We start from the raw sequence: 12,757 nt of genomic DNA on the forward strand, positions 1-12,757 counted from the left end.
CAACCATAAACAGTTGGAAATCACCCAAGACCAACTCATCTCACAGATGAGAAACTGAGGTCCAAAGAAATTAAGTCCAAAAGTTACACAGGTACTAAAAAGTGTGGACTAGAACCTAAATCTCTCTTCTTCCAGTGTGTTTTATCAATTACACGACAGCTGATGGCTTGAAGAAAGAAAAGACCAGGGTGCCTGGGTGGCTCGGTCGGTTAAGTGTCCGACTTCGGCTCAGGTCATTATCTGGAAGTTCGTGAATTCCAGCCCCACGTCAGGCTCTATGCTGACAGCTAGGAGCCTGGAGCCTGCTTAGGATTCTGTGTTCCCCTCCTTCTCTGCCCCTCCTCCTCTCGTGCTCTCTCTCCTCTCTCAAAAATAAATAAACATTAAAAAATTTTAAAAAAGAAAGACCTATTCTAGTACCTCAAATTTTTTTTTCTGTGTAGTTAGGAAGTATCTAAAATAAGTGAATGTTTGTTTAATGAAAGTTAAATGTTAAACACAAATTAATTTAACCCATAGCCTATACAATTAATATCTTGAAAGGGCTCCTAGGACAGAAAGGAGTGGAATCAGCTAGTCATACTATGCAGTGCCTACTGGAGGTAAGGCGTCTCACCGCTAACATTACCAAAACACCAGAGTGCTTCCCTTATGAATAAAACACTTTAGAACCACAGAACTTCCTTTACTCACATCAACGTTCCTTTGGAAAAGAAAAAAGTATCCTTAGCGCCATTCCCCAGATCTATTTCACCTTTGCACAAGAAGTTTTACCAGCTGCAAAATGCTCCCACTCTTCTGAAAAGAAAGATGCCGACCAATGAGCAAGGCAGTTTTCATTCTTTTCATGCTCCAAGCCAGGCTATCTTTATTAACATTCTTATTTCTATCAAAGTTATTTAGGCATAGCCTAAATGCTTCCAGGTCCAGATCTTAGGCACAAGCCAATGAGCAATCTTTAAAGCACAGCCCATTTTCTTCTTAGGAAAACAGTTTCATTTTTATGTTATTATTTTATTTATTTTAAAGATCTCTGGAATGGGAGACCCAAGCTGAGTCCTTTTTTTCACTTATTATTAATTTTACCTTATTTTTTTATTTGAAAGAGAGAGAACATGTGCCCGAATAGGGGAGAAGGGCAGAGGGAGAAAGAGAATCCCAAGCAGGCTCCACACTCAGCACCGCGTCTGATACGGGGCTCGATCCCATGACCTGAGCCAAAATCAAGGGACAGATAGATGCTCAACTGACTGAGCCACTCAAGTGCCCTGGGAAAACATTTTTAAAATGTCATCCACTGGGGCGCCTGGGTGGCTCAGTCGGTTAAGCATCCGACTTCGGCTCAGGTCACGATCTCGCAGTTCATGAGTTCAAGCCCCGCGTCAGGCTCTGTGCTGATGGCTCAGAGCCTGGAGCCTGTTTCAGATTCTGTGTCTCCCTCTCTCTGACCCTCCCCCGTTCATGCTCTGTCTTTCTCTGTGTCAAAAATAAATAAACGTTAAAAAAATTAAAAAATAAATAAATAAAAAAATAATAAAAATGTCATCCACTGACAAAAAGGTGAATGACAACAGACACTAGAACACAGTACTATTTTAATAAGGGAAAATTCCAAAATAGAACTTTGTTTAAAAGTAAATAGTCTTGGAACCTTGCGTAACAGGCAAATTGAAGACTTCTTCAAAGGCTTTATTGTGTCAGATGAGAACATGGCCAGATACCCTCCCATTCATTCCCAACAGCTGAGAGACTGGGTGCTGCAGTAAACCATCTGATCAATTAAAAGTTACCACAGACACCACACACTAACTGCCAATTCTCAAATAACTAAAAGAAGTATACTCTAAACCTGTGTTGCCCAATATGGTAGCCACTGACGACACGTAGCTACCGAGCACCTGAGATGTGTTACTCTGAACTGGTATGAGCTATAAACGTAAAAGTTCACTAGAGTCACATAGGATTCACACCAGATTTCAATGACTTAGTTAAAAAAAAGCAAAGTATTACATTAGTAAATTTTTCATATTGATTACATGCTACAATGCTTTTGATATACTGCATTAACAAAAGACATTACTCAAATACCACCTTTTTAATGTAGTTCCTAGAAAATCACATTTGTGTGGCTCCCATTACATTCCTATTAGAAAGTACTGCTCCGAGAGGGAGGCAAACCATAAGAGACTCAACTCTATGGAGAACAAGCTGAGGGTTGCTGCAGGGGAGGGGCGGGGGGTGGGAGCTGGGCTAAATGGGTGATGGGTATTAAGGGGGGCACTTGTGATGAGCACTGGGTGTTATGTGTAAATGATGAATCACTAAATTCTGTTCCTGAAACCAATATTACACTATATGTTAACTAGAATTTAAATAAAAATTTAAGACAAAAAAAAAAGAACAATATGAACTAGAAAAGAAAGCATGTACTGCTGCATACAAAGGACGCAAAATATGAGCCAATCTTCCTTTGATGATTCCTCATGATGACGAACACCAAATATACAGTAAAGTAAGAAAAATCATTTACATCTTGGATACATAAAGATAGGACCAAGTAAGAATGGCAAGTCCTTAAAGCCTGTGTTAAATTTACAACCAGCCCCAACTGTGTTAACAGACGAAGGGCTCAATCCTACAAGTAGTATTTTTAGGGATCAAGAAGGAAATACAGACCTAGAGGCCACAAAGGAGAGACTAAGAAAAATACCATGTTTCTAGAAGGCATTTCAAAACAAAAGCAGTGTGTTTGAAATAGCTAACAGACCTGTTTTCTTTTTTTAAGTAGTATTTGATTAGTTTGAGTATCATGAAATTTCCCAATTGCCAGCTAAGCACACTTCTTAAAAAAGAAACATGATAAGGAAGAGACTAGAAACCCTAACCCTGTGGAACGGAGGTAAATGTGAGTATATCCTCTGGAAAATGTAAGCCAGGTCCTTAACAGGGTACGTGTGAACATTACACAGTGACGAAACCAATCAAAATTGCACAGATACCCTTCAATATTACTGCAGTATCTAATACAATCAACTCTCACGTGATTCAACGAAAACTGCTTTCAAAACTCCCGAACACCTTAACGCCTTCCCCGAATCCAGCCAGCGAGAATTAGGGAAGCACAGCCTCCAGATGCCTTATCTTTCCGAGGTTACAGTTAGAGCCACGCCGACAACAATAAGGACTCGCATGGCATTGTCTGACCAGCACTTTTGGACACACCACCCTTTTTGATCCTCAGACACCGGCACGTCTTTATTCCTGCCGGAGACGGGATTCCAGGCTGGAGACCTTGACTTGTTCAAGGTCACACAACTAAAAAGTAGCAGAACCGGGACTCAACTCGCGACCTTCGGATCCTCACCCAATTCTCCTTCCATTACAAGACAATCATTCATTTTCAACCAAACGTCTAGAAACCCAAGCCCTGATGCCAAAGAAGGACCTCGGGATCAACGAGGTCAAAGCTTAAGACTCTGCAAACATGTGCCGGAATCAGCTCAAAAAGGGGAGAAGAGATTATCAAGAGACAGGAAATGACTTGAGAGATCAGGGGGGGAAAAATTCTAATCTAAATGTCCTTGAGCGCAGCGGCGCAAAAGAGCAGCATCCAGGCTGAAAATGCAGAGAAACGGTACTTTCCTTCAGAAGTGTGATTTCCAACGTAGAAATTGTAGGTCACGACAATGATTCTGCTGTTGCTTTACTACAATTGTGTTCCTGAATTTTACCCAAAATAAAGGCACTCAGAAAACCAGTACATCCAACCGGGTGCCACCAGTCCTACATTTTTTTCCTAAGTCACGGCATTTATGTCGCAAAAAAATCCAGATCAGAACAATTGTAATTCAGCACCCGCTGCTCTTTAGACTACAGGTAAAGGAAATGGCAAATGTAGCGTCCTCTTTCTAGCAGAACGCATCCCTGAGGACAGGACAAAGGCGGCACCGCCACCGGTGAACCTCGTTCAACCCCCAGAACACAGTGACAGCAAGGCCAGTCGAAGCAGAACGTACAAACGAGCAGGACGCGGTACAGGGGAATTCCTAAGATGGCTCTCCAAATCCATTCCCCACGTAAATTCCTAAATGCAACACGATTTCAGAATCGGGGCAGGGCTGGGGACAAATACGGGGTTCCAAGCGTGGGAACGCCACACGGAGGTGTACACGGCGCCGACTGCGAACGCCACCCCAGAAAATTTCAGGCCGGGGGGGGGTCACACGGGCGCCGCGAGACCCCGAAACCGAGCGGGCGCCAAACGGCAGCCCCCCCTCCGCCCCCCGGCCCGTCTGACCACCCGCCAGAACGGATGAAAAAACGACTGGCTCCAATTTCATCTCCCGCTTCCCCCTCCCGGGCAGCCCCCCGGCTCGGGAGGGTCCGCAGGAAGGGCCGGGCCGCGGCCGAGGGGGAGCCGGCCCGGGGGAGCGGGGGATGGGGGGGGGGGAGACCCCGCGGCGATCCTCGCCCGGACCCCGACCCCGGCCCCAGCCCTTCCCCGCCCGGCCCGCGCTGACAGCCCGGCGCCGCCCCCACCTGCCCGCCCGGGGGGCGCCGGGGCCGGGCGCGCCCGCCAGGCCACTTCCTTCCCCGCCCGCCCGGCCTCGCGCGGGCCCCGGGGGCGGGGAGCCGCGGGAGGAAGGAGGCTTGGCCGGCCGCCCACGGAGGAAGCCGCCGCCGCCCGCACCCACCGGCATCATCGCGGCGCGGGTCCGCGGCGCCCTCGGCCGCCTGACAGGACGCTCGGCGCCGCGCCGCGCCCGCCGCTCCGGCCGCTCTCACAGGCCGCGCACCCGCCGCCGCGATCTCGGGCCCTCAGCGGCGAGGCGGCGGCTGCGGCGGGCTGCGGAGCCTGACCGGCCCTGTCGCGGCCGCGGGCGCGCTGCGTCGCTGTCCCGGGACCGGCCGCCGCCGCCTCCGCCCGACCGCCTCGCGCCGCCGGCCCTCGGGCTCTCTCCTCAGCCCCCGCAGGCCCCGCCCCCAGCGCGTCGCCCCACACGGGGCCAGCCGCCCGCTCCGATTGGCCCGGCGGGGCCAGGGGCGGGTTCGGGGGGGGCGGGGCTCCCCGGCCCCGCCCGCCCAAACCCGCTCTCGCGGCGGCCAGGTGCGAGCGCGCCCGTGCGCGTCCGCGCTCCCGCGGGCGGGCGCGCTGCGGACGCCTAGCCGCTGCCCCGCCCCGTGTGGCGGCCTGTGGGCTCGGGGCCGCGCGTGACCGGGAGCGCAGGCTCCCCGAGACCTCTGGAATGGGAAAACCGAGGCCGGAAGAGGGCAGGGCCGGGGAGGGGCCTCCCCGCGGCGAGTCACACCAAGGCCGGGACTCGAACCTTGGGCCCCCGGCGACCGCCGAGGGGCGGGGCGCATCCTGCGGCGACGGCGCGCGCCAGCGTCTGACCGCGGCCTGACCCCGGGTCCCCGGCGCCGCGGTGGTGGTGGGGGTGCTGCAGCTGGGGGCCCGGCCGGAGGGGCGTGGTGCGCCCCAAACCACCCACGTGACCCGGCCCCGCACGGACGGGGAGGGACCCGGGAACCCGCCCCGCGCCGCGGCCCCTGGGCACCTGATCCGCCGTCCGCCACCGCGTCTTCTGCAGCTGGCGGCGCCCTGCTGCAGCCGGCCTTCCTGCGCCGCACCCGCTCTCCAGCCGCGGCCTAGAAAGCCTGGGCCCACCTGGGCCAACATCCCTGCGGCTCGGACCACCCTGGTTAGAGTCCAGGCCCCATCTCTAGGGACCCGCTCTCTTCTTACAGCCTTGTCTCCCGTGGCACCTCCCGCTGTGGCCCGAGCGCCTGAATGACGGACACCAGGGCCATGTGTCCAGAGCCCCTCGCAGGGCACGGAACAGAGTGTAGTAAAGGCCGTCGAAAGGGCAGGCATCCGTTCGTTTGAACCCTGAGAGCCCATTGTGTCTGATGTCCTCGCAGGCGGCGCTGACACTTCATACGCGCCCTGAACATGGAGGTCTGTTTACGGCCCCAAACACCAAAGGCCATAAACCACCTTGGGTAGGGCCCAGCGTCTTGGAGACGACAGCAGGGGGTCAGGGTCCATCTGTAGCCTGTCTTGTCCACTGAGAGGCTCAGGGCCGGGGTGTGGGTCTGGGGGACAACGAGGGTGGAGGCCAGGGAGTGAGCAGCGTCCTCTTCACGGGAAGCCACCCCTGTTCTTCAGAGGCCACAGGGGTTAGTGTTTAAGACTGCAGACTTTCCAGTTGGACAAACACTGCCTCTGCCACACCCTCACTGTATGATCCTAGCCAAGCTACATCTTCCGTATCTCAATTTGCCCATCTCTATAATGGGAGATTACAGAAATAATAGTGGCTGCCTCATGGGATTTGGAGAGGTTCAGACATGACGTATACAAAGTTCCCGGCACAGTTTGTGGTACATGGTAGGTGCTCCGTAAATAGTTTCCTGTAGTAATGCTGTCATTAGCAAGCAGGCTTAGTGTGCCTACGTCCCTGGGAGCGGAGTCACCCAGGACGTTTCAAACGTATGCACACGGGCAGCACTGGCTCGTGTCACATCTCTTCTGGGAGCAGGGTTCGGAGAGAAGAGGAAGCTGTGGGTAATGGGAGGAAGGAAGTCAGAGACCCTGGGTCTCATTCCAGCTCTGCTTCTCACTCCCCGTGTGGCCAAGGCAACACACGCCCCTTCTCTGGGTCTCTGTTTCTCTGTGCGTAACCAGAGAGGAGTTAGATGCTGTGATTTCTGGTGGCCTTCCTGCTCTGACATGCTGATGTTCCTTACCCATGTGGGTGGGTGCTGGCCCACTAAGCCAAGCAAAGGACAGGCTTTGCCGGGGCACTGCAGAGTTGGGACACCTGCCTTGAGGTGGTCAAAATGAGCCCACTCTTCTGAAAAGGAAAGCCTAGCCACCGGACCCTTGGGTACAGATAGCTGCAGCTGCCCTGCCCTCACACCAAGGCCCCGTCTATCCTCCAGGCAGACGTGTATCTGAAGCCAGGCTGGTTAGTGCCCCCCGCCGCAACAGGCTCCTTAGCTGGTTCTCCTCCCCACCCTGCTGCGGCCGCCATGCATCAGGCCCTACCACTTGCCATCCAGCCCAAGTGTGTTTATAATTGGCCTCCCTGCTCTAACCTCCTCCAAGCCCAAATCATCCCACACACAGACAGAACTAGGTCACATATACACACGCCCGCCCTGCAAAGCTCTCCTGTGTCTGCTCATCACCCAGACTAAAGTTCACAAAAGGTTCTTCAGGAACCACTGTTGATGGTGAGATATAGACTTTAGTATATCGTATGAAGTGCAGGGGGCGCCCGGGTGGCTCAGTCGGTTGAGTGTCTGACTCTTGATTCCAGCCTAAGTCATGATCTCGTGGTTGTGAGATCCAACCCTGCATCAGACTCCCAGAGGGTGGAGCCTGCTTGGGACTCTCTCTCTCCCTCTCTGCCCCTCCCCCACTTACGAGGGCTCAGCTCACATGCATTCTCTCTCTCTCAAAATAAGTAAATAAACATTAAAAAAAACAAAACAATAATGGGGCACCTGGTTGGCTCATCAGTGAGGCGTCCAACTTCAGCTCATGATCTCATGGTTCATGAGTTCGAGCCCCGCATCGGGTGAGCTCAAGCCCTGCTTTGGGCTCTGTCAGGGCAGAGCCTGCATGGGATTCTCTCTCTCTACCCCCCTCCCTCTCTCTCTCATCCTCTCTGTCCCTCACTCGCTCGCACCATCTCTCAAAAATAAAAAAGTTAAACATTTAAAAAAATAAAATAAAAGCTATGCAGATCGTTCAGAGATACATACTAGCATATGTAAGAGGTCCAGAATTTGTTTGAAAACGAGCAAAAGGGGGACAGCAAGACAGGGAAGGGTGGTGAGGCATACACAGCAAATTCTTGATAAGTGATGAATATGGGTGGTGGGCACAGGGGGTGCGTTGTATTTTTCTCTCCACTTTGTATGTCTCAAATGTTACATATCAAAAATGATTAAATGCTCTTCAAAGAAAACACAAAGGCCTTTCAGGGAGAAAATCAGCGTAGATTCATATTTGCACAAAGGATTCCTGAAAGATGCACAGAACATTGATAAACTAGTGGCTGTGGGTGGGAACGGTCGCTTCACAATGGACAGAAATCTGAGTGAGACTTTTCACTATTACTTTTGAAAAATGAACTTTATTTTTCAAACCATTTTAGATTGACAGAAAAACTCCAAGGAAAAATAAGGAGTTCTCACAGGCTCCCTCCCATCCCAGTTTCCCCTATTATTAACATCTTACGTGAGCACGGCACGTTAAACTGGTGAACCTATGTCGATACACGAGCATTAACTAGAGGCCATACCTTACTCAGATTTCCTTAGTGTTGCCCAAGGTCCTCCATTCCAGGACCCCATCTAAGACACCACATCACATTTAAGATATCATGTCTCCTTATGCTCCTCTGGGCTGTGACAGTTTTCCAGTTCCCTTGGATTTTTATGACCTTGAAAGTGTTGAGGAGTATAGGTTGGGTGGGTTTTTTGAATATTATTTTTATTTTATTTTCTTAAGTAGGCTCCACACCCAACATGGGGCTCAACCTCATGACCCCAAGATCAAGAGTCACACACTCCACTGACTGAGCCAGCCAACACCCCCCGGGTTAGATGTTTTGTAGAATGTTCCTCACTTGAGATTTACCTGATGTTTTCCTTATAATCAGACTGAGGTTCTGGGATTTTTTGGAGGAAGACCACACAGGTGAAGTACCATTTTCATCAGATCCTACCAAGGGCACAAACTATCAATATGACGTATCACTGTTGATGTTGCCCTTGATCCTCTGGTCATTATTACTTTTTATATTTGATTTCTGAACCAGATGAAATATTACAATTTAAAATTAAAATATAAAAAGCTTAAGACCTATATTCATTTGCTAGGGCTACCAAAACAAAAGATCACAGAACAGGGGGCTTAAACAACAGAAACTGACCGTCCTGGGGGCTGAAAGTCCCAGAAGAAGGAGTGTGCAGGGCTGGGTCTTCCGAGGTCTTCTGAGGTCTTGATCCTTGGCTTACAGATGGCCATTCCCTTGCTGGGAATGTTCTCATTGTACGTGCAGCCCTGGTGGCTTTCCCCCTGTGTAAGGACACCCGTCATATTGGATGAGGGCCCACCCATATAGCCTCTCTTTAACCTTGATTCCCTCTTTAAAGACCCTATCTCCAAATAGTCACATCTGGAGGTTATAGAAGGGTTAGGACTTCAACATATGAATCCTGGGGGGCAGGGGCACAATTCAGTCCATAACAAGATGCCCTCAGAGCATAGCCACAATCTACTTTTCCAACTTAATCTCCCATGTCCCTAGCATTCCATAGCTAGAACTTTTTTTTTTTAAGTTTATTTATTTTGAGAGAGAGAGAGCACATGCATGCATGCACACATGGGGAAGAGGCGGGGGCGGGGGGAGAGAGAGAGAGACAGAGAGAGAGAGAGAGAGAGAGAGAGAGAGAGAGAGAATCCCAAGCAGGCTCCACACTGTCAGCCCCGAGCCCAATGGAGGGCTCAGACTCACCAACCGTGAAATCATGACCTGAGCCAAAGTTGGATGCTTAACCGACTGAGCCACCAAGGCGCCCCTCCACGTCTAGATCTTATACACCAGCTGTCCCAAACCCTAGCCTTCCCTCCTCTAAGTCCTTGTTCATCCACCTTCCTGTGCCCACAAAAGCACTGTCAATTTCCTCAAGAAGCGGTACCTGTTCTTGTCACAATTCAAATCCTTCCTCTTCTTCAAGGTTTCCCCAGATCCCCCCAGGAGAACTCCTTCTCCCAAACTGCTCAGTCCTGGGTCACCTGTCACAACGTGCCACCTTAGAGCTGGCGACATACCTGTTCAGCCCAGGGGTCCGTTCCCTCAGGCAACAAGCGTCGCCTGGGTTTCCCCTGGGTGCCCAGCACTGGTCCAGGCTGTGGTGACAGAACCTTGAGCAAGACAGACATGGAGCTTATATTCTGGTCAGGGGAGAAGATGATAAACAAGAACACGAAATAACTTCCAACACTGGTTAAGTGTATTAAAAACAACAACAACAACAATAAAGCCAGATAATGTGACAGGTCGCTGCTTTTTCCAGAAGAAGGTGACATTTGAGTTGGGAGCAAAATACCGAGGAGGTGGCCTGGCAGGACTCCTCGGGGAGACTGTGTAGGAAGAGAAAAAGCAGGTGAGAAGGGAATGAACTGACAGCAACTCTGGGGGCAGCACTGGGGGCTCAAGGGAGGAGCCGGGGGGAGAGCGAAGGGAGGTAAGATCAAGTCTGGGTTTGGGAGCCATGAGGAGCCCGGATTTTATATTGGCACTTTTCCAGGGGACGAGAGGGGCCTGGTTTCTGCTTTCCAAGGCCCGGTGGGCACCACGGGGAGGATGGCAGGAGTGGAGTAAGGGAAGCCCCTCAGGAGGACTAAGGAAGAAGGCGGATGTGGACAAGGGGACTCCTTTCCGTTGTGCTTGAAGGGGGGTTCTTCGGAGAGACAGCAAGAAAGGCCCTGGGACGGCCCCCGAGGCTTCCAACCAGTGCTGGGGAGCTGGTGTGGATCAGCCCGCCTGGTGCCCACAGAGCCCACTGCAGGCCTGGGGAGCTGGCACTGGTAGGTCCAGGGCTGTGTCCTGTTTTGCCATGCTGTCCCTGGGGAGGGCCACCTTCCCTCTGTCCAGCCCCCCCCCCCACCCCACCTTGCCATCTACTCAGCACTCCAGCCAGACATGGGGCATGACCTAGGCCTCTCCCCCTCTCTGCCAGCCAACCCTGTTTCCCACTGCACCCTAACCTGAGCCACCCCCGCTGACTGAGCCCCCCTAAGGCCAGAAGGGTGTTTCCAAAGTGTAAATCACACCTGGCCACTTCCCCAGTGGCTCCCCACAGCCCTCAGGGTTCCCCACACCCAGCAAAGGGTAATTAACCGCCCCCCCAGGGGCTCAGAGCTCCTGCTCCCCAGCCCGTCCACCTTCCCGTGCCAGACACTCCCCCCACCTCCACCCATCCCCAGGCCAACTCCTACCCCAGCCACTCCGCCCTAGAGGTGGCCAGCGTGCCCCCAGCCCCCTGCCCCACAGCGTGGAGGTGGGGACAGTGGGGAGGGGGCTCCACTCTCACAGTTCCCCGGAGAACCCTTGTTAGCTGTGAATCAGTCGTGGTTCCGTTCGCTCATGTGGCGCATGAAAGGGTATTTTTGTCGTCAAGGTTAGAAAAGACCACCGCCAGCGATCTGTGTGTTTTTCGTGCTTCGCTGGGCTGTCGGGGGTGTGTGCCCTCCGCGTGTGGCCCCCACCCCGCCGGCACAGGGCAGAGCGGGCGCCACTCTGCGGGTGGCGCGTGGCCCGTCACGCGCACCGAGGGAAATGCGCCCGGCCGCTACCACGCGCGGGGGCCTCAGGCGGGGTCTGGGGAGCGGAGCCCACTCCGCCGCCGCCGGGGCCGAACGGCCGGGTCACTCACTGCCTTGGGGTGCGGCCTGCTGGTGGCGGGACACAGCAAACGCTCAGCACACGGTAGCTTCCACTCACCCTGCGGTGGACCCCGTGAGGCAGGTGCTCTCTGAAGCCCAGAGAGGTTTCGCCACTTGCCCAGGGCCACGGAGCGGGGACCTAAGGCGGCTGGGACTGCAACAGCTCCCGCCGGTGCCGGAGCGCCCGCCGCAGCGCCCGGGGCGCCGCAGGCTCCGCCCCTCCCCTCCGCGCCGCACCTCCGCTCCTCCCCGCCGCAGGCTCCGCCCCCAAGTGGGCGGGGCGCCCCCAGAGAGCCCGGCTTCCCCGCGGTTCCGCCAGGTGCTTGCACGCGCGCGCACACTCACGTACGCACGCATGCATGCACACGCTCACAAGCCCTTCGTCCTGGTCTGAGGCCTCAGCCGCATTCTCCCCTCCACCTGGGATTCACCTCGGCCTCCGTGGGCAAGAGAGAGGGCTGGGCTGGGCTGGGACGCTCGTTGACTCGCTCCTTGATTCATTGGTTTCTGATCTTTATTGCGTCCCCCCTCAGTGCTAGAATTGAGGCTACGAGGTCGCACTCCCTGCCCGCAGGGAACATGTTAGAGGTCTGGCCATAAACGCAGTTTAGCCGCAGGTCTTTTGTTCTTCCCCAAGCATCCTACCCTAGCCATGCCCCTCCCTCACTCCGTTGCAATGTTTTTTTCCGAACGTCTTTCCACTGGCTGCATCACCTCCCGCCGAGCCGCTCAGGGTCTCCTCAACAGCCCCCCTCCCCGTGCTCTCCTACATTTCAGGTGCTTCCAGTTTCCACCATTATTCATGATGCTGTCACATCAGTCAGGGTCCCATGGGAAAACAGATGGCTTCCGCAAATTAGGGAAATTCCAGGAGGGTTATTTACAAAGGGAGGTTGCTTACGGAAGTGGGGGGAGTAAGGGAGCCGCAGGGAGAGTGCAGGGCTCCAGGGCCAGCTCAGGGAGACCGTTACCATCCCCAGGGCTGCAGGGTGGAAGAGGAGGTCACCAGCAAAAGAGAGGCACCAAGGGGAGGCCTGACCTTGAGAGCCACTGATACAGCCAGTCCAAGGCCCCCCACCGGGAGGAGCTGGGATCTGTCCCCTGATCTCCTATCAGGGCACTTTACTGGGCAAACCCACTGGATTTGGAGGGACGGTGGGTGCAGTTCATGGAGGTGAGCTTCCCCAGGCAGAGAGGCCAAGATTGAAACCCAGTTTTTACTTTAAATCCTGTATTCTGCACGCACTTTGCATTGCTTTATGAGCTTAGAATCCATTTTGCAATAAAGAA

The 12,757-nt window shown here is 53.5% G+C and overlaps 1 protein-coding gene across 3 annotated transcripts in view; it reads right to left on the reverse strand.

Annotated features, from left to right (window-relative positions):
• PPP1R13B (protein phosphatase 1 regulatory subunit 13B) overlaps window positions 1–11,681 on the reverse strand; it is a 98,313-nt gene extending 86,632 nt beyond the window's left edge. The window contains exon 1 of one of the 3 annotated variants that reach the window (XM_027066711.2): window positions 11,526–11,681. Coding sequence is in view for 2 of the 3 variants with exons in the window: in XM_027066710.2 (XP_026922511.1) it covers window positions 4,695–4,703 (9 nt within the window). In the remaining variant the exon portion in view is untranslated. Of the gene's footprint in view, window positions 1–4,694; window positions 4,965–11,525 lie in introns of those variants that run through there. The other 2 variants (XM_027066710.2, XM_027066712.2) reach the window with 2 other exon arrangements.
• Between the last annotated feature and the right edge of the window lie 1,076 nt (window positions 11,682–12,757).

Source organism: Acinonyx jubatus, chromosome B3 (assembly GCF_027475565.1).
Source record: "Acinonyx jubatus isolate Ajub_Pintada_27869175 chromosome B3, VMU_Ajub_asm_v1.0, whole genome shotgun sequence".
NCBI lineage: Eukaryota > Metazoa > Chordata > Mammalia > Carnivora > Felidae > Acinonyx > Acinonyx jubatus.